This window comes from Carcharhinus amblyrhynchos, unplaced genomic scaffold (genome assembly GCF_965287045.1).
Source record: "Carcharhinus amblyrhynchos unplaced genomic scaffold, sCarAmb.v2.hapA chromosome_1168, whole genome shotgun sequence".
NCBI classification, from domain to species: Eukaryota; Metazoa; Chordata; class Chondrichthyes; order Carcharhiniformes; family Carcharhinidae; genus Carcharhinus; species Carcharhinus amblyrhynchos.
In genome coordinates, this window is record NW_027650908.1 from 10,862 (window position 1) to 34,063 (window position 23,202).

A 23,202-nucleotide genomic window follows, 5' to 3' on the forward strand; every position below is an offset into this window, starting at 1 on the left:
TAACACGCAAGAAACAATACTTTTCACTGTATCCCAGTACACGCGACAATAATAAATCAAATCAAGGTGAGTGGGTAAGTTTAGAGGAGATGTGAGAGGGGTAAGTTTTTGACAGAGAGGGGGTAGGGAGTCTGGAATGTGCTGTCAGGGTGAAGACAGATGCGATTGGGGGGGGTGTTTAGGGGGCTTTTAGATAAGCGTGTGAATATGTGAGGAGCAGAGGGATATGGAGCGAGAGCGGGTGGGAGGGATTAGTTTAATTTGATGCCATGTTTGGTGCAACATTGTGGGCCGAAGGGCCTGTTGCTCTGCTCTCTGTCGCTAATGCTTTCCTTCCCCTGCCCCCCCCGCCGCCCGGGTGGAACAGGCGACTATGAAGAACATTGAACGGGAGTTGATGTGCCCACTCTGTAAGGAGATGTTTAAGCAGCCCATCATCCTTGAACGGGAGTTGATGTGCCCACTCTGTAAGGAGATGTTTAAGCAGCCCATCATCCTGCCCTGCATGCACAACGTGTGCCTGATGTGTGCCACCGAGCTGTTGGTCCAGCAGGGCATTGTGTGCGCGGAGCCCACCTCCGAACCCTCCTCGCCCGCCTCCACCCCTCTGATGAGGAGCCCCCGGCTGGGACGGCGCACAACCCCCAAGGCCGATCGGCTGGACCGCCTCATAAGAGCAGGTAAGGACTTGGATGTTCTCTCTACCCCGCCCCGCCACCTCCCCCCCACCACCCCCCCTCCCACTTCGCCATCTTCTCCCACCCACCATCTCCCCCAGTGCTAGCCTGGCATGCCCCTCTGGCAGGAGATCGTTGGGCGGTGACCCAGCCTGCTTTCACTCCCCTTGTACACAATCCCAATCCCAAACCCCTTCCCATTCACTCCCACTGTACACAATCCCAGTCCCAAACCCCTTCCCGTTCACTCCCCTTGTACACAATCCCAATCCCAAACCCCTTCCCATTCACTCCCACTGTACACAATCCCAGTCCCAAACCCCTTCCCGTTCACTCCCACTGTACACAATCCCAATCCCAAACCCTTCCCATTCACTCCCATTGTACACAATCCCAGTCCCAAACCCCTTCCCGTTCACTCCCACTGTACACAATCCCAATCCCAAACCCCTTCCCGTTCACTCCCATTGTACATAATCTCAATCCCAAACCCCTTCCCGTTCACTCCCATTGTACACAATCCCAATCCCAAACCTATTTCCGTTCACTCCCATTGTACACAATCCCAATGGACTCAAGCACTTTCCCATTCACTCTCCTTTCTCTTCCCCACCACCCTCTCCCTACTTCCTCACTCTCTACTCCATCTGACCCCCCTCCCTTTCTCTCTCAAACACCCTCCTCCTCCCCCCTCCCTCTGTGACCCCTCCATCTCCCAGTCTAGAACATAAGAAATAGGAGCAGGAGTAGGCCATCTAGCCCTTCGAGCCTGCCCCACCATTCAATAAGATCATGGCTGATCTGAAGTGGATCAGTTCCACTTTCCTGCTTTCTCCCCTTAATTCCCCGGTCTATCAGAAACCTATCTACCCGTGTCTTAAATATATTCAGCGAGGCAGCCTCCACCACTTCAACGGGCAGAGAATTCCAGAGATTCACCACCCTTTGAGTGAAGAAGTTCCTCCTCAACTCCGTTCTAAATCGCCCCCCCCTTTATCTTGAGGCTGTGCCCTCCAGTCCTGCTATCCTTTCTGTCTCACCCCTCCCTGTCACTCTCTTCCTCCTCTCTCTCTCTCTCTATCTCCCACTACCTCTCTATCTCTCTTTCCCTCCCCCACTGCCTTTCTCTTTCCCGCTCTCCGTCTCCCGATCCCTCCCTCCCCACCCTCTCTCTCATCCCGCTGGGAATGTTGTGGTTAATGGGATTCGGGGGTGGAGGCAACTTTGATCTTTCTCTTTTTGTGCCCCCCCCCCCCCCCCCCCCCCCCTTGCAGGCTATGGCACCTACCCCGGGCGCCGGCGGGGTAACGCCCACCCTCAGACCATCAGCGTGCCCTGCCCGAGCTGCCGGCGGGACGTGGACCTGGGCGAGCGAGGCCTGACCGACCTCTCCCGCAACCTGACCCTGGAGCGCATCGTGGAGCGTTACAAGCACACGGCCAACCTGGGTGCCGCCGTGCAGTGCCAGGTGTGTAAACCCCCCGGGCAGGAAGCCACCAAGGGATGCACCGACTGCCGCGCCAACTATTGCAACGAGTGCTTCAAGCTCCACACCCCTGGGGGACCCCCAAGGCACAGCACGAATATATCGGACCCACCCTCAGCTTCAGGCCCAAGGTGAGATTTTTGAACCACTTTGTTGTGGTGGGGGGTGGGGGGGGGGGTTTGGTGGGGGGGGTGGTCCACATTTGGGAGGGTCGTTGATGATTCCAGAGGGTTGGCTTAGGAGGAGAGGCTTAAGGCCAATGTGCAGGTTCAGTCGGCAGTTTAGGAAGGCAAATGACAAAGAGAATTCCAGCACAGGAACAGGCCCTTCGGCCCTTCCAAGCCTGCCCCGACCATGCTGTCCCGACTGAAACTAAAACCCCCCCCTACCCTTCCGGGGACCGTACCCCTCTTCCCATCCTATTCATGGATTCGTCAATACAAACTCACTACCGTCTCCGTTTCCCTCCCCCCGGCAGCGAGTTCCAGGCACCCACCACCCCCCTGTGTAAAAAAAAATCTGCCTCGTACATCTCCTTTAAACCTCACCCCTTAAACCTGTGCCCCCCGACTCTTCCACCCTGGGGGGGAGAAAGCTCCACTCTGCCCCTCATAATCTTGTAGACTTCTATCAGATCGTCCCCCTCAACCTCCAGTGAGAACAAACCAAGTTCCTCCAACCTCTCCTCGTCGCTAATGCCCTCCACACCAGGGGCGACATCCTGGTAAATCTTTTCTGTAACCCTCTCCAAAGCCTCCACTTCCTTCTGGTAGTGTGGTGACCAGAATTGAACTCTATATTCCAAGTGCGGCCTCACTGAGGTTCTATAAAGCTGCAACATGACTTGCCCAATGTTTAAACTCAGTGCCCCGGCCGATGAAGGCAAGCATTGCCGTACGCCTTCTCGACTACCTTCTCCACCTGCATTGCCACTTTCAGTGACCTGTGTACCTGTATGCCCAGATCCCTCTGCCTATCAATACTCTTAACGGTTCTGCCATTTAGTGTACAAAATGACAAAGAGGGCTAGAACACAAGAGCAGGGATGTTCAAGGGCTGTATCAGGCCCTGTCAGACCCCATTTGGAGTATTGTGAGCAGTTTTGGGCCCCATATCTAAGGAAGGATATGCTGGCCTTGGAAAGGGTCCAGAGGAGGTTCACAAGAATGATCCCTGGCCAATCCACCCTAACCTGCACATCTTTGGACACTAAGGGGCAATTTAGCACGGCCAATCCACCCTAACCTCCACATCTTTGGACTGTGACCTTTTGACAACGTGTTTTGGACTCTGGCTTCTGTTCTGCAGTAGCAGATACAGACATTCATTTTCGCTCTCAAGACAGGGACATGTCCTGAGTTACAGCTGTCTTCAGATAAAACTAACCCTCCAAAAACAGCCACCTACTGAAGGAAGGAAAACAAGAGACAGAGAGAGATTGAGGGAGGGAGAGAGAGAGAGAGAGAGAGAGACAGAGGGAGAGAGACAGAGACAGAGAGAGAGAGGGGGGGAGAGAGAGAGAGAGTCAGAGAGAGAGAGAGACAGAGACAGAGAGGGGGCAGAGAGAGAGAGAGAGACAGAGGGAGAGAGAGAGACAGACAGAGAGGGGGGGGGAGAGAGAGAGAGAGACAGTGACAGAGACAAAGAGAGAGACAGAGACAAAAGAGAGACAGAGAGGGAGAGAGAGAGAGAGACAGTGACAGAGACAAAGAGAGAGACAGAGACAAAAGAGAGACAGAGAGAGAGAGATAAAGAGAGGGAGAGAGAGAGAGACAAAGAGGGACAGGGTCTGAGACAGGGGGAGGAACAGACACAGAGGGAGAGAGACAGACAGAGATAGAGGGAGGGAGAGACACAGAGGGAGGGAGGAAGAGACACAGAGGGAGAGAGAGAGACAGAGAGAGACAGACAGACAGAGAGAGACAGAGACAGAGAGAGACAGACAGACAAAGAGAGAGAGAGACAGAGAGAGAGAGAGAGAGATGGAGAGAGAGGAGTGGAGATTTGCCTGCACTCCAGCTCTCCTTCAGTTGTGACAGTGTCAGACAGTGCAGGAAGGAGCAGACTGCTGCAGGCTGTGTTTGGTAAGCATGCTGGTACAGTGATACACACCATTCAGTAAAGATCATTACATACACTCCATTAAACCACAATACTGAGTCTATGAGGCTGTGTAAACCTCTGCCCTTTCCACAGACAGACCCTGTCAGCTCATCACTGTGATGTAGCTGGAGGCGTATGTCCCAGACTGCAACACTCAGTCCCTCTGTCACCGACACCATCCAGCCCCGCTCGATCCACACACTAACCCCAAACACTCACTCCCTCCCCCACCCACACCATCCAGCCCCGCTCGATCCACACACTAACCCCAAACACTCACTCCCTCCACCACCCACACCATCCAGCCCCGCTCGATCCACACACTGACCCCAAACACTCACTCCCTCCACCACCCACACCATCCAGCCCCGCTCGATCCACACACTAACCCCAAACACTCACTCCCTCCACCACCCACACCATCCAGCCCCGCTCGATCCACACACTAACCCCAAACACTCACTCCCTCCCCCACCCACACCATCCAGCCCCGCTCGATCCACACACTAACCCCAAACACTCAGTCCCTCTGTCACCGACACCATCCAGCCCCGCTCGATCCACACACTGACCCCAAACACTCACTCCCTCCCCCACCCACACCATCCAGCCCCGCTCGATCCACACACTAACCCCAAACACTCACTCCCTCCCCCACCCACACCATCCAGCCCCGCTCGATCCACACACTGACCCCAAACACTCACTCCCTCCCCCACCCACACCATCCAGCCCCGCTCGATCCACACACTAACCCCAAACACTCACTCCCTCCCCCACCCACACCATCCAGCCCCGCTCGATCCACACACTAACCCCAAACCCTCACTCCCTCCACCACCCACACCATCCAGCCCCGCTCGATCCACACTCTAACCCCAAACACTCACTCCCTCCCCCACCCACACCATCCAGCCCCGCTCTACCACACTCTAACCCCAAACACTCACTCCCTCCCCCACCCACACCATCCAGCCCCGCTCGATCCACACTCTAACCCCAAACACTCACTCCCTCCCCCACCCACACCATCCAGCCCCGCTCGACCCACACTCTAACCCCAAACACTCACTCCCTCCCCCACCCACACCATCCAGCCCCGCTCTACCACACTCTAACCCCAAACACCCAGTCCCTCCACCACCGAGGCAGCCGTGTGTACCGTCTACAAGATGCCCCGCAGAGACTCACTGAGGCTCCTTCCACAGCACCTTCCAAACCCGCCGCCTCTACCATCTAGAAGGACAAGGTGTGGGGGGGTGGGGGCGTGCAGCAGACACATGGGGAACACCACCCCCTGCAAGTTCCCCCCCTCCGAGCCTCTCACCATCCCGTCTTGGAAATATATCGGCTGTTCCTTCACTGCGGCTGGGCTCAAAATCCTGGAACTCCCTCCCTAACAGCACTGTGGGTGTACCTACCCCACACACACGGGGACGGACTGATGTCCAATAACAATCCCGGAACTCCCTCCCTAACAGCGCTGTGGGTGTACCTACCCCCACACACCGGGACTGACTGATGTCCAATAACAATCCCGGAACTCCCTCCCTAACAGCACTGTGGATGTACCTACCCCACACACACAGGGACTGACTGATGTCCAATAACAATCCCGGAACTCCCTCCCTAACAGCACTGTGGATGTACCTACCACACACACCGGGACTGACTGATGTCCAATAACAATCCCGGAACGCCCTCCCTAACAGCACTGTGGGTGTACCTACCCCACACACACGGGGACTGACTGAAGTCCAATAAGAATCCCGGAACTCCCTCCCTAACAGCACTGTGGGTGTACCTACCCCACACACACGGGGACTGACTGATGTCCAATAACAATCCCGGAACTCCCTCCCTAACAGCACTGTGGGTGTACCTACCCCACACACACGGGGACTGACTGATGTCCAATAACAATCCTGAAACTCCCTCCCTAACAGCACTGTGGGTGTACCTACCCCACACACACGGGGACTGACTGATGTCCAATAACAATCCCGGAACTCCCTCCCTAACAGCACTGTGGGTGTACCTACCCCACACACGGGGACTGACTGATAACCTCCCAGGGTGTGTGGTGGGGGATTCAGTGATGATCAATGGTAACCTCCGGGAGAGACAGAGGGAGAGAGAGAGAGAGGGAAACAGAGAGAGAGAGACAGAGAGAGACAGCGAGAGAGAGAGGCAGAGTGACAGAGAGAGAGGCTGTTGCCCATTGGGGATGGCAGGGTGACTCAGTAGTCAGCACTGCTGCCTCACAGCGCCAGAGACCCGGGTTTGATTCCTGGCTCGGGTCACTGTCCATTCGGAGTCTGCACGTTCTCCCTGTGTCTGCGTGGGTTTCCTCCGGGTGCTCCAGTTTCCTCCCACAGTCGAAAGATGTGTAGGTTAGGGTGGATTGGCCACGCTAAATTGTCCCTTAGTGTCCAAAGATGTGTAGGTTAGGGTGGATTGGCCATGCTAAATTGTCCCTTAGTATCCAAAGATGTGTAGGTTAGGGTGGATTGGCCGTGCTAAATTGTCCCTTAGTGTCCAAAGATGTGTAGGTTAGGGTGGATTGGCCATGCTAAATTGTCCCTTAGTGTCCAAAGATGTGTAGGTTAGGGTGGATTGGCCATACTAAATTGTCCCTTAGTGTCCAAAGATGTGTAGGTTAGGGTGGATTGGCCATGCTAAATTGTCCCTTAGTGTCCAAAGATGTGTCAGGGGGATTAAATCGGATAAATACATGGGGCGATGGGGATAGGGCCTGGGTGGGATTATGGTGGGTGCCGATGGGCCGAATGGCCTCTTTCTGCAGGGTGGGATTGGATGAGAGGGAGCTGGCGGTGGGGAGGGGGTTGATTTGGAGTCTCTCAGTCTCACGGGGGGTGGTGGGCTGCCCACTCCTTTTCCCGTTGCAGGTGTTGATGTGCCCGGAGCATGAGATGGAGAAGGTGAACCTGTACTGCAAGACTTGCCAGCGACTCATTTGCCAGCTCTGTAAACTGCGGAGGATTCACACCGCGCACAAGATCACCCCGGCCAGCAACGTCTACCAGGCCCTCAAGGTGAGGAGTGACCGTGTCCCGTCCGCCCCAAGACAGGCCATTCGGCCCCTCTCCTCCGCACTCGCCCTTCCCCTCATCGCCCACCCTTTCCATTCCGCCCCACACACCACCCCAACCTCATGCCTTTTTATCTAGCTCCCTCTGACTCTGACCAGTCACAGAGAACGTGAGGAGGGAGGTCGTTTGGCCCGCCTGGATCCTACTAGCCCACGTCACTCTCTTTCTCTCTCTCCTGTCACGTCTCAGGCTCCTGAGTGGATTTCTGCATTCCCTCCCCACCCCCTGCCTTTATCCAGCTCCCTCTGACTCCAACAGGCCATGGAGGATAGCAGAACGTGAGGAGGGAGGCCATTTGGCCCGCTTGGATCCTACTAGCCCACATCACACCCATTCTCTCTCCTATTGCGTCTTGGGCTTCTGAGTAGATTTCTGCATCCCCTCCCCACCCCGTGCCTTTATCCAGCTCCCTCTGACTCTAACAGGCCAAGGAGGATAGCAGAACATGAGGAGGGAGGCCATTCGGCCTGCCTGGATCCTACTAGCCCACGTCACTCTCTCTCTCCTGTCACATCTCGGGCTCCTGAGTGTGTTGCTCCACCCCTGCCCCATGCGTTTCACCAACTCTCGCTGACTCCGAGGACATGAGGAGGGAGACCATTTGGCCCTGCACAGAGCCCTGCTAGCCCACTTTCTCTCTCTCTGTTCTGTCGTGTCTCAGGCTCCTGAGTGCTTACCCAGCCCCCACCTTCCTTTGCGCCAGTCGCTCACCAGATTGCGATGATCTTGCTGAAGTTACGTTACCCCCCCCCCCAAGTTGACCTTTGAACCCATGACCACCCTGCTCGCCATTCCCTCCATACTATCCCCCTCCCCCCCCATCAACCCCCGCCACACCAGTCTACAGTCTGGCAGAGATGCCCCCTCTCCCTGCTCCGAGAATCTCCAGCCTCTCTCTGTAAACTCGGAGCCCTCCCTCGAATTTCCGAGGGAAACGGCCGGAGGAACGGAGTGTTCTGGAACCTTCTTGTAGACGTTGCTCTGTGGGTGTTGGATGGATCTCGCCTGTCTGATCTTGTTTCTTCTTTCTCGCCCTCCTCTCTGCTCCCCCCACCCTCCCTCGCCCATCCTCTCACTGCCTCCTTCTCCCTCGCCCTCCCTCCCCGTGAATTCTTACCCTTGACTTCTGACCTTCGACCCCTTTCTCTCAACCACATATCCTCCACCCCCCGCCCTTTCACCTCTCACCCTGGGGCTTTGACCCTTGACCCTTGTCCTTCAACCTCTTTCCCCTGATCTCTTGCCCTCGACCTGTGACCCCTTTCTCTCAACCTCTACCTTTGGACCCTTGACTTTTGACCTTTGACTTCTTCCCCGCAACTTCTTGTTCCCAACCTCTTACCTTTGATGTCTTTCGCATGACCTCTTACCCACGCCCTCTGCCCTTTGGCCTCTTTCTCTCAACCTCTAATCCTGAACCGCTTACCCTCGACTTTTGACCTTTGACCTCTTTCCTTTGACCTTCTACCCTCAACCTTGACTTTTCCTCATTCTTTAACCCCCAACCACTACGCCTCGATCTCATACACTCGAACTCTCTTCCTTGACCTCTCACCCCCGAACACCTCACCCTCGACCTCTCACCCCCGACCTCTCACCCTCACCGTCTTTGTCACAACTCTGACCCATGACCTCCGTCCTTTCTCTCTACGTCTTGCCACCGACCCCTGTCCTCTATCCTCTTTCTCTTGATCGTGTTTGTACCTTCGACATTTGACCCTTGCCCTCCTTCCCTCGTCCTTTGCTTGCCTGACCTCCCTCCCTCTCTCATCCCTTCGCTTCCCACTCTTTCCCTCCCACCCTCGGCACATTCACTCGTACACCCCCCCCCCCCCACAGGAGAAACTGAGCAAGACCATCTCCTACATCATTAACAACCAGAACCTGGTGCAAACCCAGATCCAACTCCTGGATCAGCTGGTGCAGCAGACCGAGGTAAGACCCTCAATCGCCCCAACTTGCCTGTACCCCAGGGGTGGGGACTGGAGTACGGCACGGCAACAGAGTTGGGAGAGAGAGAGAGAGACGGGGGAGAGAGAGAGAGAGACGGGGGAGAGACAGAGAGAGAGAGACAGAGAGAGAATCTGTCTGCCTCTGAGAGAGACAGAGGGAGGGAGAGAGAGATGGGGAACGAGAGGGAGACGGAGAGGGGGAGAGCGAGACGGAGAGGGGGAGCGAGAAACGAAGACAGAGAGGGGGAGCGAGGGACGGAGAGGGGGAGCGAGAGAGAGAGGGGGAGCAAGATGGAGAGGGGGAGGGAGAGACGGAGAGGGAGTGAGGCGGAGAGGGGGAGCGAGACAGGGGGAGCGTGAGAGAGAGAGAGTTGGAGAGAGAGGCTGATGTAATTGAGGTTCAGCACAGTGGGTTAGCACTGCTGCCTCACAGCGCCAGGGACCCGGGTTCGATTCCCAGCTCGGGTCACTGCCTGTGCGGAGTCTGCACATTCTCCCCGTGTCTGCGTGGGTTTCCTCCGGGTGCTCCGGTTTCCTCCCACAGTCGGAAAGATGTGCTGGTTGGGGTGGATTGGGCCGTGCTAAATTGTCCCCTTAGTGTTAGGGGGATTAGCTGGGTAAATGCTGGGGTTACGGGGATAGGGGCTGGGTGGGATTGTGCTCGGTGCAGGCTGGATGGGGCCTGTAGGGACTCTCAGCTCTCGGCTGTGTCTCTTGGCAGGCGAACAGTGCGAGGGCGCGCGAGGAGGTGGTGAAATCGATACAGGAGCTGTGCTGCTCGCTGGAAGAGAGACAAAGCTCTCTGCTGTTGTCCATCGAGGAATGTAAGCAGCAAAAACTCCAGAGCCTCAACGCCCAGATAGCTGAGCACCAAGGAATGCTGGAACATTCCGGAATGGTCATCTACACCCAGGAGGTGCTGAAGGAGACGGACCACCCCTGCTTCGTGCAGGCAGCCAAACAAGTGCACTCCAGGTAACACGTTCGCCCTCTGACCCCCTGTCAATCCCGGCCTGGACCCTTCCCCGACCTCCGACCCCAGTCCATATTCTTCCCTGACCTCCGAACCCGGCCCAGACCCTTCCCCGACCTCCGACCCCGGCCCAGACCCTTCCCCGACCTCCGACCCTCGACCCTGGCCTAGACCCTTCCCCAACCTCCGAACCCGGCATAGAGCCCTCCCCGACCTCTGAACCTGGCATAGACCCTTCCCCGACCTCCGAACCCGGAATAGAGCCCTCCCTGACCTCCGACCCCAGCCTAGACCCTTCCCTGACCTCTGAACCCAGCCAGACCCTTCCCCGACCTCCAATCTGGGAGATTGAACCTTATGCAACAACCTACTGCGCGGTACCTTGTCAAAGGCATTGCTTAGAGAAAAGCCTCCTCTCGAAAGCTGAGATCGAAAGAATTCAGAAGATTCCAGAAGATAAAACCTGGTTGTAATTGAGAGAGTGACTAAAAAAAATTCTTTTTGTTTGATCCTAAGTGGGAATCGGAATTCTCCAAACAGCATTCTATTCGAGAAGTTCGGATTGTTAATAGTTCCGTTAACCTGTACACTGCTAGTTAGTAAAGTTAGTTTAATAAAGTGCTACTTGGTGCTTTTACAGAGATAGTTTACAGAGAAGTTATTTTGATTTAGCCACTTGATTTAATAAGAACATAAGAACATAAGAAATAGGAGCAGGAGTAGGCCATCTAGCCCTTCGAGCCTGCCCCGCCATTCAATAAGATCATGGCTGATCTGTCGTGGCTCAGTTCCACATTCCCACCCTCTCCCCATAACCCTTAATCCCCTCTCTTATCAAAAACCCATCAACCCGCGTCTTAAAAATATTTAGCGAGGCAGCCTCCACCACTTCAACGGGCAGAGAATTCCAGAGATTCACCACCCTTTGAGTGAAGAAGTTCCTCCTCAACTCCGTTCTAAACCGCTCCCCCCCTTATCTTGAGGCTGTGCCCCCTAGTCCTACTGTCTTTTTTGAGCGGGAAGAGTCTCTCCACCTCTATCCTATCCATCCCATTCATCATCTTATACGTCTCAATGAGATCTCCCCTCATTCTTCTAAACTCCAACGAGTACAAGCCTAAGTATTCAGCCTCTCCTCATAGCTCAACCCCCTCAACTCCGGTATCAGCCTAGTAAACCTCCTCTGCACTCCCTCCAGGGCCAAAATATCCTTGTGCAGGTGCGGCGCCCAAAACTGCACACAGTACTCCAGCTGCGGCCTCACCAATGCCCTATACAGCTGCAGCAAGACCTCCCTACTTTTATATTCAATCCCCCTCGCTATGAAGGCCAGCATCCCATTCGCCTTCCTGACCACCTGCTGCACCTGCTGAAGTGCAGAGAATCCCCTTTCACACACGCACTTTAACAGATAATTGAAGGGAGGGGTTCCTCTTTGCGTGGTCGAGTGCTGGTTCTCAGAGAATAAAATCAGTCTCATCCTTCCTAACACTGTCCTGGGATAGGGACATAACAGCGTCGCAGAGTACGAGAGCAAGGAGGTTACACTGAACTGATACAAAACTAGTTCTAGGCTCTAGGAGAGCTCTAGGCTGGGGTCGGAGGTCGGGGAGGGGTCCAGGCTGGGGTCGGAGGTCGGGGGAGGGTCTAGTTAAACCTCAGCTAGAATATTGTGTTCTGGGCGCCACACCATAGACAACAACAGGATCAACTGGGCCAGTGGGCTGACGAATGGCAGATGGAGTTTAATTTAGACAAATGCGAGGTGATGCATTTTGGTCGATGGAACCAGGGCAGGACTTACTCAGTTAATGGTAGGGTGTTGGGGAGAGTTACAGAACAACGAGATCTAGGGGTACAGGTTCATAGCTCCTTGAAAGTGGAGTCACAGGTGGACAGAGTGGTGAAGAAGGCATTCAGCACGCTTGGTTTCATTGGTCAGAACATTGAATACAGGAGTTGGGGACGTCTTGTTGAAGTTGTACAAGACATTGGTAAGGCCACACTTGGAATACTGTGTCCAGTTCTGGTCACCCTATTATAGAAAGGATATTATTAAACTAGAAAGAGCGCAGAAAAGATTTACTAGGATGTTACCGGGACTTGATGGTTTGGGGAGAGGCTGGATAGACTGGGACTTTTCTCTCTGGAGCGTAGGAGGCTGAGGGGTGATCTTATAGAGGTCTATAAAATAATGAGGGGCACAGATCAGCTAGATAGTCAATAACTTTTCCCAAAGGTAGGGGAGTCTAAAACTAGAGGGTGTAGGTTTAAGGTGAGAGGGGAGAGATACAAAAGGGTCCAGAGGGGCAAACTTTTCACACAGAGGGTGGTGAGTGTCTGGAATGAGATAGTAATAGAGGCAGGTACAATTTTGTCTTTTAAAAAGCATTGTACATGGATACAACAGGTGTAGAGGGCAAATGCGGGCAATTGGGACGAGCTCAGAGATTTAAAAAAATAGGGGCAGCATGGATAAGTTGGGCTGAAGGGCCTGTTCTCACGCTATGTCTCTATCTCTCCTCATACATCAGTCCCGGAATCAGCCTGGTAAACCTATTCATCAATAATAATAGCAGCAATACTGTCTGTTTTGTTGACCACTCTCTCCAGCCGTCTTCAATTTCGATTTCAGGATTGTAAAAGCCACGGAAGCGTTGCAGAAGTTCTCCCCAGCCGCTGACCCCTCCTTTGATCACTTCCAAGTGGACATCACCAGCGAACTCAACCTCTTGAACCACCTGCAGTTCGCCACAGGTTTGTGCAGAGGCCAGGGAGTGAGGCCTTGCTAGGCCCAGAAGCCTAACTACCAGCCTTGGCAGAGTCAGCCTCACTGTGGGAGGGTCGGTGCTGAGGGAGCGCCACACTGTGGGGAGGGTCGGTGCCGAGGGAGCGCCGCACTGTGGGGAGGGTCGGTGCTGAGGGAGCGCCGCACTGTGGGGAGGGTCGGTGCTGAGGGAGCGCCGCACTGTGGGGAGGGTCGGGGCTGAGGGAGCGCCGCACTGTGGGGAGGGTCGGTGCTGAGGGAGCGCCGCACTGTGGGAGGGTCGGTGCCGAGGGAGCGCCGCACTGTGGGAGGGTCGGTGCTGAGGGAGCGCCACACTGTGGGAGGGTCGGTGCTGAGGGAGCGCCGCACTGTGGGAGGGTCGGTGCTGAGGGAGCACTGCACTGTGGGGAGGGTCAGTGCTGAGGGAGCGCCGCACTGTGGGGAGGGTCGGTGCTGAGGGAGCGCCGCACTGTGGGGAGGGTCGGTGCCGAGGGAGCGCCGCACTGTGGGGAGGGTCGGTGCTGAGGGAGCGCCGCACTGTGGGGAGGGTCGGTGCTGAGGGAGCGCCGCACTGTGGGGAGGGTCGGTGCTGAGGGAGCGCCGCACTGTGGGGAGGGTCGGTGCTGAGAGAGCGCCGCACTGTGGGAGTAGTTACAGGATTAATGGGCGCTGTCCCTCCCCTTCTCCTCTGCAGCACCCGATGCGCCAGTCATTGATACCCAACGCACGTACGCCTATGACCAGATCTACCTGTGCTGGCGTCTGCCCGAGGACTCTGCCGCGGCCTGGCACTATGAGGTCGAGTTTCGTCAGGCCGACCACCCACCCAAGGGCCCCCGGCGCTGGCAGAGGATCGAGGAGGTACGAGGAACGGGCACTGCCGTGGGCCACTTGGATATGGACCGCGTCTACGCCCTGAGAGTGCGAGGCTACAACAAGGCAGGACATGGTGAATACAGCGAGGAGATCTACCTCCGCAGCCCCCCCGCCCCAGGTAAGATACAGAGTAAAGCTCCCTCTACACTGTCCCCCCCATCAAACACTCCCAGGACAGGTACAGCACAGGGTTAGATACAGAGTAAAGCTCCCTCTGCACTGTCCCCCCATCAAACACTCCCAGGACAGGGACAGCACGGGGTTAGATACAGAGTAAAGCTCCCTCTACACTGTCCCCCATCAAACACTCCCAGGACAGGTACAGCACGGGGTTAGATAGAGAGTAAAGCTCCCTCTACACTGTCCCCCCCATCAAACACTCCCAGGACAGGGACAGCACGGGGTTAGATAGAGAGTAAAGCTCCCTCTACACTGTCCCCCCATCAAACACTCCCAGGACAGGTACAGCACGGGGTTAGATACAGAGTAAAGCTCCCTCTACACTGTCCCCCCATCAAACACTCCCAGGACAGGTACAGCACGGGGTTAGATACAGAGTAAAGCTCCCTCTACACTGTCCCCCCATCAAACACTCCCAGGACAGGTACAGCACGGGGTTAGATACAGAGTAAAGCTCCCTCTACACTGTCCCCCATCAAACACTCCCAGGACAGGTACAGCACGGGGTTAGATACAGAGTAAAGCTCCCTCTACACTGTCCCCCCCATCAAACACTCCCAGGACAGGGACAGCACGGGGTTAGATAGAGAGTAAAGCTCCCTCTACACTGTCCCCCCATCAAACACTCCCAGGACAGGGACAGCACGGGGTTAGATAGAGAGTAAAGCTCCCTCTACACTGTCCCCCCATCAAACACTCCCAGGACAGGTACAGCACGGGGTTAGATACAGAGTAAAGCTCCCTCTACACTGTCCCCCCATCAAACACTCCCAGGACAGGTACAGCACGGGGTTAGATAGAGAGTAAAGCTCCCTCTACACTGTCCCCCCATCAAACACTCCCAGGACAGGTACAGCACGGGGTTAGATACAGAGTAAAGCTCCCTCTACACTGTCCCCCCATCAAACACTCCCAGGACAGGTACAGCACGGGGTTAGATACAGAGTAAAGCTCCCTCTACACTGTCCCCCATCAAACACTCCCAGGACAGGTACAGCACGGGGTTAGATACAGAGTAAAGCTCCCTCTACACTGTCCCCCCATCAAACACTCCCGGGACAGGTACAGCACGGGGTTAGATACAGAGTAAAGCTCCCTCTACACTGTCCCCCATCAAACACTCCCAGGACAGGTACAGCACGGGGTTAGATACAGAGTAAAGCTCCCTCTACACTGTCCCCATCAAACACTCCCAGGACAGGTACAGCACGGGGTTAGATACAGAGTAAAGCTCCCTCTACACTGTCCCCATCAAACACTCCCAGGACAGGTACAGCACGGGGTTAGATACAGAGTAAAGCCCCCTCTACACTGTCCCCCCATCAAACACTCCCAGGACAGGTACAGCACGGGGTTAGATACAGAGTAAAGCTCCCTCTACACTGTCCCCCCCATCAAACACTCCCAGGACAGGTACAGCACGGGGTTAGATACAGAGTAAAGCTCCCTGTATACTGTCCCCCCATCAAACACTCCCAGGACAGGTACAGCACAGGGTTAGATACAGAGTAAAGCTCCCTCTACACTGTCCCCCCCATCAAACACTCCCAGGACAGGTACAGCACGGGGTTATATACAGAGTAAAGCTCCCTCTACACTGTCCCCCCATCAAACACTCCCAGGACTGCTCCCTGGGTCTTGTCAGTCCTGGGAGGTGTGAGATGCCTGGTTACCTCGTCGATCTTCTCCCTAGAGCCCTGAGTCCAGTTTGGGGTGGTGGGGGCAGCCTTGCTCTTCACATGCAGCCTTCATTGGCCTACTAGGCCTCAGATATATCAGGGCTGAATCCAAATGGTGGCCACAGGTAAACTCTTTGGCAGTGGCATGAGACAAGAGCTCTCTCTGTTTTAGGGTCAAAAGAAATTGGGTTTGAGCATGTTTCTGTCCTGTTTCCGATCCTTGGACCCACCTGGTCGTTTGGAAGTTGCCACCTCTTGATTTACAACATTTTTCTGTTGACATCTCCCGCTCTGCTGGGACCTAATTCCGTGACTGAACTCTAGTTCCTGAGTGGGAATGTGTGGAAATGTTCGCTAAGGTGTCACGCTGAGTGTGGGGTGGGAGGGCAGCCATTTTGTATTCACACTTACCGACTCCACTTCGGCCATTTTGTGACCCGGTTGGCTCCGCTGTTGTGGGCCCACCCCTTCTCGTATTCTAGAATCCCTACTGTGCAGATGGGGGCCATTCGGCCCATTGAGTCTGTGCTGTTCACAATCCCACCCAGACTCTATCTGCATAACCCCACTTATTTACCCTGCTAACCCCCCCTAGCACTGAGGGGCAATTTAGCATGGTCAAGTCACCCTAACTTGCACATCTTTGGACACTAAGGGTCAATTTAGCACGGCCAATCCACCCTAACCTACACATCTTTGGACACTAAGGGACAATTTAGCATGGCCAATCCACCCTAACCTACACATCTTTGGACACTAAGGGACAATTTTGCATGGCCAATCCACCCTAACCTACACATCTTTGGACACTAAGGGGCAATTTAGCATGGCCAATCCACCCTAACCTACACATCTTTGGACACTAAGGGGCAATTTTGCATGGCCAATCCACCTACCTGGCATCTTTGGACTGTGGGAGGAAACCGGAGCATCTGGAGGAAACCCATGCAGACATGAGGGGAATGTGCAAACTCTGCACAGACAGTGGCCCAAACCGGGAATCGATCCCGGGTCCCTGGCTAAACGTTGCTCAGTGGCGGCCCGACACAAAATGGCCGACCCTCAGCAAATAACGGCTCATCTCAAAATGGCCGCCCTCAGAATATGGCTGCCATCACAATATGGGTGCTCTCTCAGTGGGGGATTTTCACAGTAACTTCATTGCAGCGTGAATGTAAGCCTACTGGTGACTAATAGGTAAATTTTAATACGGTTGCTGCCACCAAATGGCAGCCCTCATCACAATGACCATGGCCACACAATGGCCGCCAACCACAAAATGGCTGCCTACATGATGGCCTGCACCACAAAATGGCACCCCCCCCCCCCTGCTCTGATCTTGGGTATGAGTGAACCCTGACAGGTTGGAAGACAAGAAGATTGACCACAACTCGGAGGCTTTGAATATCAACCGGATTTCTGACTGATTCTCTCTCTCTTTCTCTCTTTCTCTCTCGCCTTGTCTTCATTCTCGTTTTTCTTTCTCCATCTCTCCGTCGGAATTTTCTTTGGGCTCTCTCTCTCTCTCTCTCTCTCTCTGTCTTGTTCGTTCCCTCGCTCTATTTTCGTCTTCGTTGTTTCCGATTTTTTTTTTTCCCCCCGTAACCTGTCCGCGTCGGCTCCTCTGTTACCCACCCTCCCCCCACCCCCTCCTCACCGTCCTCCTCCAGTCCTCCATTTTCTCCTGGATAACAAGTGGGGTTTTAGCCGCGACCGTCTCATCGTCAGCAAGGACCAGCGGGCTGTCCGGAGCGTGGCCGGGATCCCCATGCTGTTCGCAGCCGAGCAAGTGATGACCAGTTGCCACCTCGCTATTGACCTGGTCATTGGCGACGTGGCATTGACTCAGGGCAAGCACTACTGGGCCTGCTCTGTCGATCCCAGCTCCTACCTGGTCAAGGTCGGCATTGGGCTGGAGAGCAAGCTCTTGGAGTGGTTTCAGGTGCCCCAGGACGTGGTCAGTCCCAGGTATGCAAACATCTGACCATCGCTCACCCATTTCACCACCCCCCCCCCCCCCCCATTGCATCTGGGCGCTACGTCAACCCCCTTCCCATCCTCCATCTTCCATCTCGCGCTCCATTAATTGGACTGGTGTGCCCCCTCCCCACTGGGCATCACCCCAGTTCCCCATCAAGTTGCCCCCTATCCCCACCTGCCCCTGCGGTGATGCCACACTTGGTTGATCTGACCCCACGTAGGAACTTATCGGAGCAGGATGAGGTCATTCGGCCCATCGAGCCAGCATTGACAACAATCCAACCCTGACCCTATCCCCACAACCACAGGCATTTACCCCACTAATTCCCCCCCAGTACTAAGGGACATTTACCAAGGCCAATCCACCCTAACCTGCACATCTTTGGACATTAAGGGGCAATTTAGCAAGGCCAATCCACCCTAACCTACACATCTTTGGACACTAAGGGACATTTACCAAGGCCAATCCACTCTAACCTACACATCTTTGGACATTAAGGGGCAATTTAGCAAGGCCAATCCACCCTAACCTACACATCTTTGGACACTAAGGGGCAATTTAGCACGGCCAATCCACCCTAACCTACACATCTTTGGACTGTGGGAGGAAACCGGGGCACCCAGAGGAAACCCACGCAGACACGGGGAGAACGTGCAGACTCCACACAGACAGTGACCCGAGCCGGGAATCAAACCTGGGTCCCTGGCGCTGTGAGGCAGCAGCGCTAACCACTGTGCCTGCCCACTCACCGTCAACCTCATTCTCCCATCTTTTGGCCTCCTTACCAATCAAAAAGCTACCTATCTCTGTCTTAAAGACACTCAGTGACCCGGCCTCTTCTGCGGCAAAGAGTTCCACAGATTTCCCACTCTCTGGCTGAAGAAATTCCTCCTCATCTCCGTTTTAAAGGATCGTCCCTTCAGCCTGAGGTTGTGCCCTCTGGTTCTAGTTTTTCGTACTAGTGGAAACATCCTCTCCACGTCCACTCTATCCAGGGCCTCGCAGTATCCTGTAAGTTTCAATAAGATCCCCCCCTCATCCTTCTAAACTCCAACGAGTACAGACCCAGAGTCCTCAACCCGTTCCTCATACAACAAGCTCTTCATTCCAGGGATCATTCTTGTGAACCTCCTCTGGACCCTTTCCAAGGCCTGGCACATCCTCCCTTAGATACGGGGCCCAAAACCGCTCACAATTCTCCAAACGGGGTCTGACCAGAGCCTGATACAGCCTCAGAAGTCCATCCCTGCTCTTGTATTCTACCCCTCTCGATACAAATGCTAACATTGCATTTGCCTTCCTAACTGCCGACTGAACCTGCACCTTAACCTTCAAAGAATCCTAACTCAGCATTCCCAAGTCCCTCTGTGCTTCAGAATTCTCTCCCAATTTAGAAAATAGTCTCTGCCTCTATTCGTATCAAACTGCGTAACCTTATACTTTCCCACTTTGTATTCCATCTGCCACTTCTTTGCCCACTTTCCGAACCTGTCCAATCCTTCTGCAGCCTCTCCATTTCCTCAATACTACCTGTCCCTCCGCCTATCTTTATATCGTGCATGCGGTAAACAGGGTCTATTTAAACAATGCAGTGTAGCAGACAGTCTACAGAGTCTATTTAAACAGCAGACAGTCTACAGAGTCTATTTAAACAGCAGACAGTCTACAGAGTCTATTTAAACAGCAGACAGTCTACAGAGTCTATTTAAACAGCAGACAGTCTACAGAGTCTATTTAAACAGCAGACAGTCTACAGAGTCTATTTAAACAGCAGACAGTCTACAGAGTCTATTTAAACAGCAGACAGTCTACAGAGTCTATTTAAATAGCAGACAGTCTACAGAGTCTATTTAAACAGCAGACAGTCTACAGAGTCTATTTAAATAGCAGACAGTCTACAGAGTCTATTTAAACAGCAGACAGTCTACAGAGTCTATTTAAACAGCAGACAGTCTACAGAGTCTATTTAAACAGCAGACAGTCTACAGAGTCTATTTAAAAAGGAGACAGTCTACAGAGTCTATTTAAACAGCAGACAGTCTACAGAGTCTATTTAAAAAGGAGACAGTCTACAGAGTCTATTTAAAAGCAGACAGTCTACAGAGTCTATTTAAACAGCAGACAGTCTACAGAGTCTATTTAAATAGCAGACAGTCTACAGAGTCTATTTAAATAGCAGACAGTCTACAGAGTCTATTTAAATAGCAGACAGTCTACAGAGTCTATTTAAACAGCATACAGTCTACAGAGTCTATTTAAACAGCAGACAGTCTACAGAGTCTATTTAAACAGCAGACAGTCTACAGAGTCTATTTAAACAGCAGACAGTCTACAGAGTCTATTTAAACAGCAGACAGTCTACAGAGTCTATTTAAACAGCAGACAGTCTACAGAGTCTATTTAAACAGCAGACAGTCTACAGAGTCTATTTAAAAAGGAGACAGTCTACAGAGTCTATTTAAACAGCAGACAGTCTACAGAGTCTATTTAAACAGCAGACAGTCTACAGAGTCTATTTAAACAGCAGACAGTCTACAGAGTCTATTTAAACAGCAGACAGTCTACAGAGTCTATTTAAACAGCAGACAGTCTACAGAGTCTATTTAAACAGCAGACAGTCTACAGAGTCTATTTAAACAGCAGACAGTCTACAGAGTCTATTTAAAAAGGAGACAGTCTACAGAGTCTATTTAAACAGCAGACAGTCTACAGAGTCTATTTAAAAAGGAGACAGTCTAAAGAGTCTATTTAAAAAGCAGACAGTCTACAGAGTCTATTTAAACAGCAGACAGTCTACAGAGTCTATTTAAATAGCAGACAGTCTACAGAGTCTATTTAAATAGCAGACAGTCTACAGAGTCTATTTAAATAGCAGACAGTCTACAGAGTCTATTTAAACAGCATACAGTCTACAGAGTCTATTTAAACAGCAGACAGTCTACAGAGTCTATTTAAACAGCAGACAGTCTACAGAGTCTATTTAAACAGCAGACAGTCTACAGAGTCTATTTAAACAGCAGACAGTCTACAGAGTCTATTTAAACAGCAGACAGTCTACAGAGTCTATTTAAAAAGGAGACAGTCTACAGAGTCTATTTAAAAAGGAGACAGTCTACAGAGTCTATTTAAAAAGGAGACAGTCTACAGAGTCTATTTAAAAAGCAGACAGTCTACAGAGTCTATTTAAACAACAGACCGTCTACAGAGTCTATTTAAACAGCATACAGTCTACAGAGTCTATTTAAAAAGGAGACAGTCTACAGAGTCTATTTAAAAAGCAGACAGTCTACAGAGTCTATTTAAACAGCAGACAGTCTACAGAGTCTATTTAAACAGCATACAGTCTACAGAGTCTATTTAAAAAGGAGACAGTCTACAGAGTCTATTTAAAAAGCAGACAGTCTACAGAGTCTATTTAAACAGCAGACAGTCTACAGAGTCTATTTAAACAGCAGACAGTCTACAGAGTCTATTTAAAAAGCAGACAGTCTACAGAGTCTATTTAAACAGCAGACAGTCTACAGAGTCTATTTAAACAGCAGACAGTCTACAGAGTCTATTTAAACAGCAGACAGTCTACAGAGTCTATTTAAACAGCAGACAGTCTACAGAGTCTATTTAAAAAGCAGACAGTCTACAGAGTCTATTTAAACAGCATACAGTCTACAGAGTCTATTTAAAAAGCAGACAGTCTACAGAGTCTATTTAAACAGCAGACAGTCTACAGAGTCTATTTAAACAGCAGACAGTCTACAGAGTCTATTTAAACAGCAGACAGTCTACAGAGTCTATTTAAATGGGATGCTGTGATCCACAGCATTGGGAACTCGGGGCAACACTCGCAGCACACTCTCCCGGCAATAGTGGGCTTGTTTCTGTCTGGGTGGGATCGTTCCGGAATTCAATGGGGGTTAAATTTGTCGCTGGCTCCGGGAAGGGTGGTGGAGCGGGCGAGGGGAGGGTGTGGGGTGGAGCGGGCGAGGGGAGGGTGTGGGGTGGAGCGGGCGAGGGGAGGGTGTGGGGTGGAGCGGGCGAGGGGAGGGTGTGGGGTGGAGCGGGCGAGGGGAGGGTGTGGGTGGAGCGGGCGAGGGGAGGGTGTGGGGTGGAGCGGGCGAGGGGAGGGTGTGGGGTGGAGCGGGCGAGGGGAGGGTGTGGGGTGGAGCGGGCGAGGGGAGGGTGTGGGGTGGAGCGGGCGAGGGGAGGGTGTGGGGTGGAGCGGGCGAGGGGAGGGTGGGGTGGAGCGGGCGAGGGGAGGGTGGGGTGGAGCGGGCGAGGGGAGGGTGTGGGGTGGAGCGGGCGAGGGGAGAGTGGGGTGGAGCGGGCGAGGGGAGGGTGTGGGGTGGAGCGGGCGAGGGGAGGGTGGGGTGGAGCGGGCGAGGGGAGGGTGGGGTGGAGCGGGCGAGGGGAGGGTGTGGGGTGGAGCGGGCGAGGGGAGGGTGTGGGGTGGAGCGGGCGAGGGGAGGGTGGGGTGGAGCGGGCGAGGGGAGGGTGGGGTGGAGCGGGCGAGGGGAGGGTTGGGTTGCCCACTGCGATTAATTGTTACCCCCCCCCCCCCCTCTCTCTGGTTTCCCGGCAGGTACGATCCGGACAGTGGGCACGACAGTGGGGCAGAAGATGCGACGGTGGACGCCTCGCCCCCTTACGCCTTCCTGACCATCGGCATGGGCAAGGTGCTCCTCCCTCAAGGCTCCCCCCTGCCCGCCCGGGACGCAGCCACGGGCACGCTGCCTCTCCCCTCCCGGCTGGGCGTCTGCCTGGACTACGAGAGGGGCCGAGTGGCCTTCTACGACGCGGTGTCGTTCCGGAGCCTGTGGGAGTGTGGGGTGGACTGCAGCGGGCCCGTCTGCCCCGCCTTCTGCTTCGTGGGTGGGGGGGCGCTGCACCTCCAGGAACTGGTCTCCGCCCGCCCAGAGGGAAAGGCCGTCAACTCTGCCCCCCACAAGGGTAAGCGGCAGCGAGGAACTCCCTAGTCCCCCCCCCCCCCCCACACACACATCGCGGTCGCACAGCGAGACCCGGGAATCTGCACCCCCTCCCTCCCTATCTCTGTAACCCCCTCCAGCCCCCTACACCCCCTCCCTATCTCTGTAACCCCCTCCAGCCCCTCCCTATCTCTGTAACCCCCTCCAGCCCCCTACACCCCCCTCCCTATCTCTGTAACCCCCTCCAGCCCCCTACACCCCCCTCCCTATCTCTGTAACCTCCTCCAGCCCCCTACACCCCCTCCCTATCTCTGTAACCCCCTCCAGCCCCCTACACCCCCTCCCTATTTCTGTAACCCCCTCCAGCCCCCTACACCCCCCTCCCTATCTCTGTAACCCCCTCCAGCCCCCTACACCCCCTCCCTATCTCTGTAACCTCCTCCAGCCCCCTACACCCCCTCCCTATCTCTGTAACCCCCTCCAGCCCCCTACA

The 23,202-nt window shown here is 54.1% G+C and overlaps 1 protein-coding gene across 1 annotated transcript; it reads left to right on the plus strand.

Annotated features, from left to right (window-relative positions):
- Positions 1–373: 373 nt before the first annotated feature.
- LOC145340582 (tripartite motif-containing protein 46-like) lies at positions 374–22,731 on the plus strand (the record flags this gene model as incomplete). The annotated part of the gene is given in 10 exon segments (XM_080185050.1): positions 374–680; positions 1,952–2,224; positions 2,227–2,294; positions 7,176–7,322; positions 9,219–9,314; positions 10,053–10,306; positions 12,940–13,061; positions 13,766–14,065; positions 17,477–17,774; positions 22,364–22,731. Coding segments are annotated over 10 exon segments (2,233 nt in total), but the record flags the coding sequence as incomplete, so codon positions are not given.
- Positions 22,732–23,202: the final 471 nt, after the last annotated feature.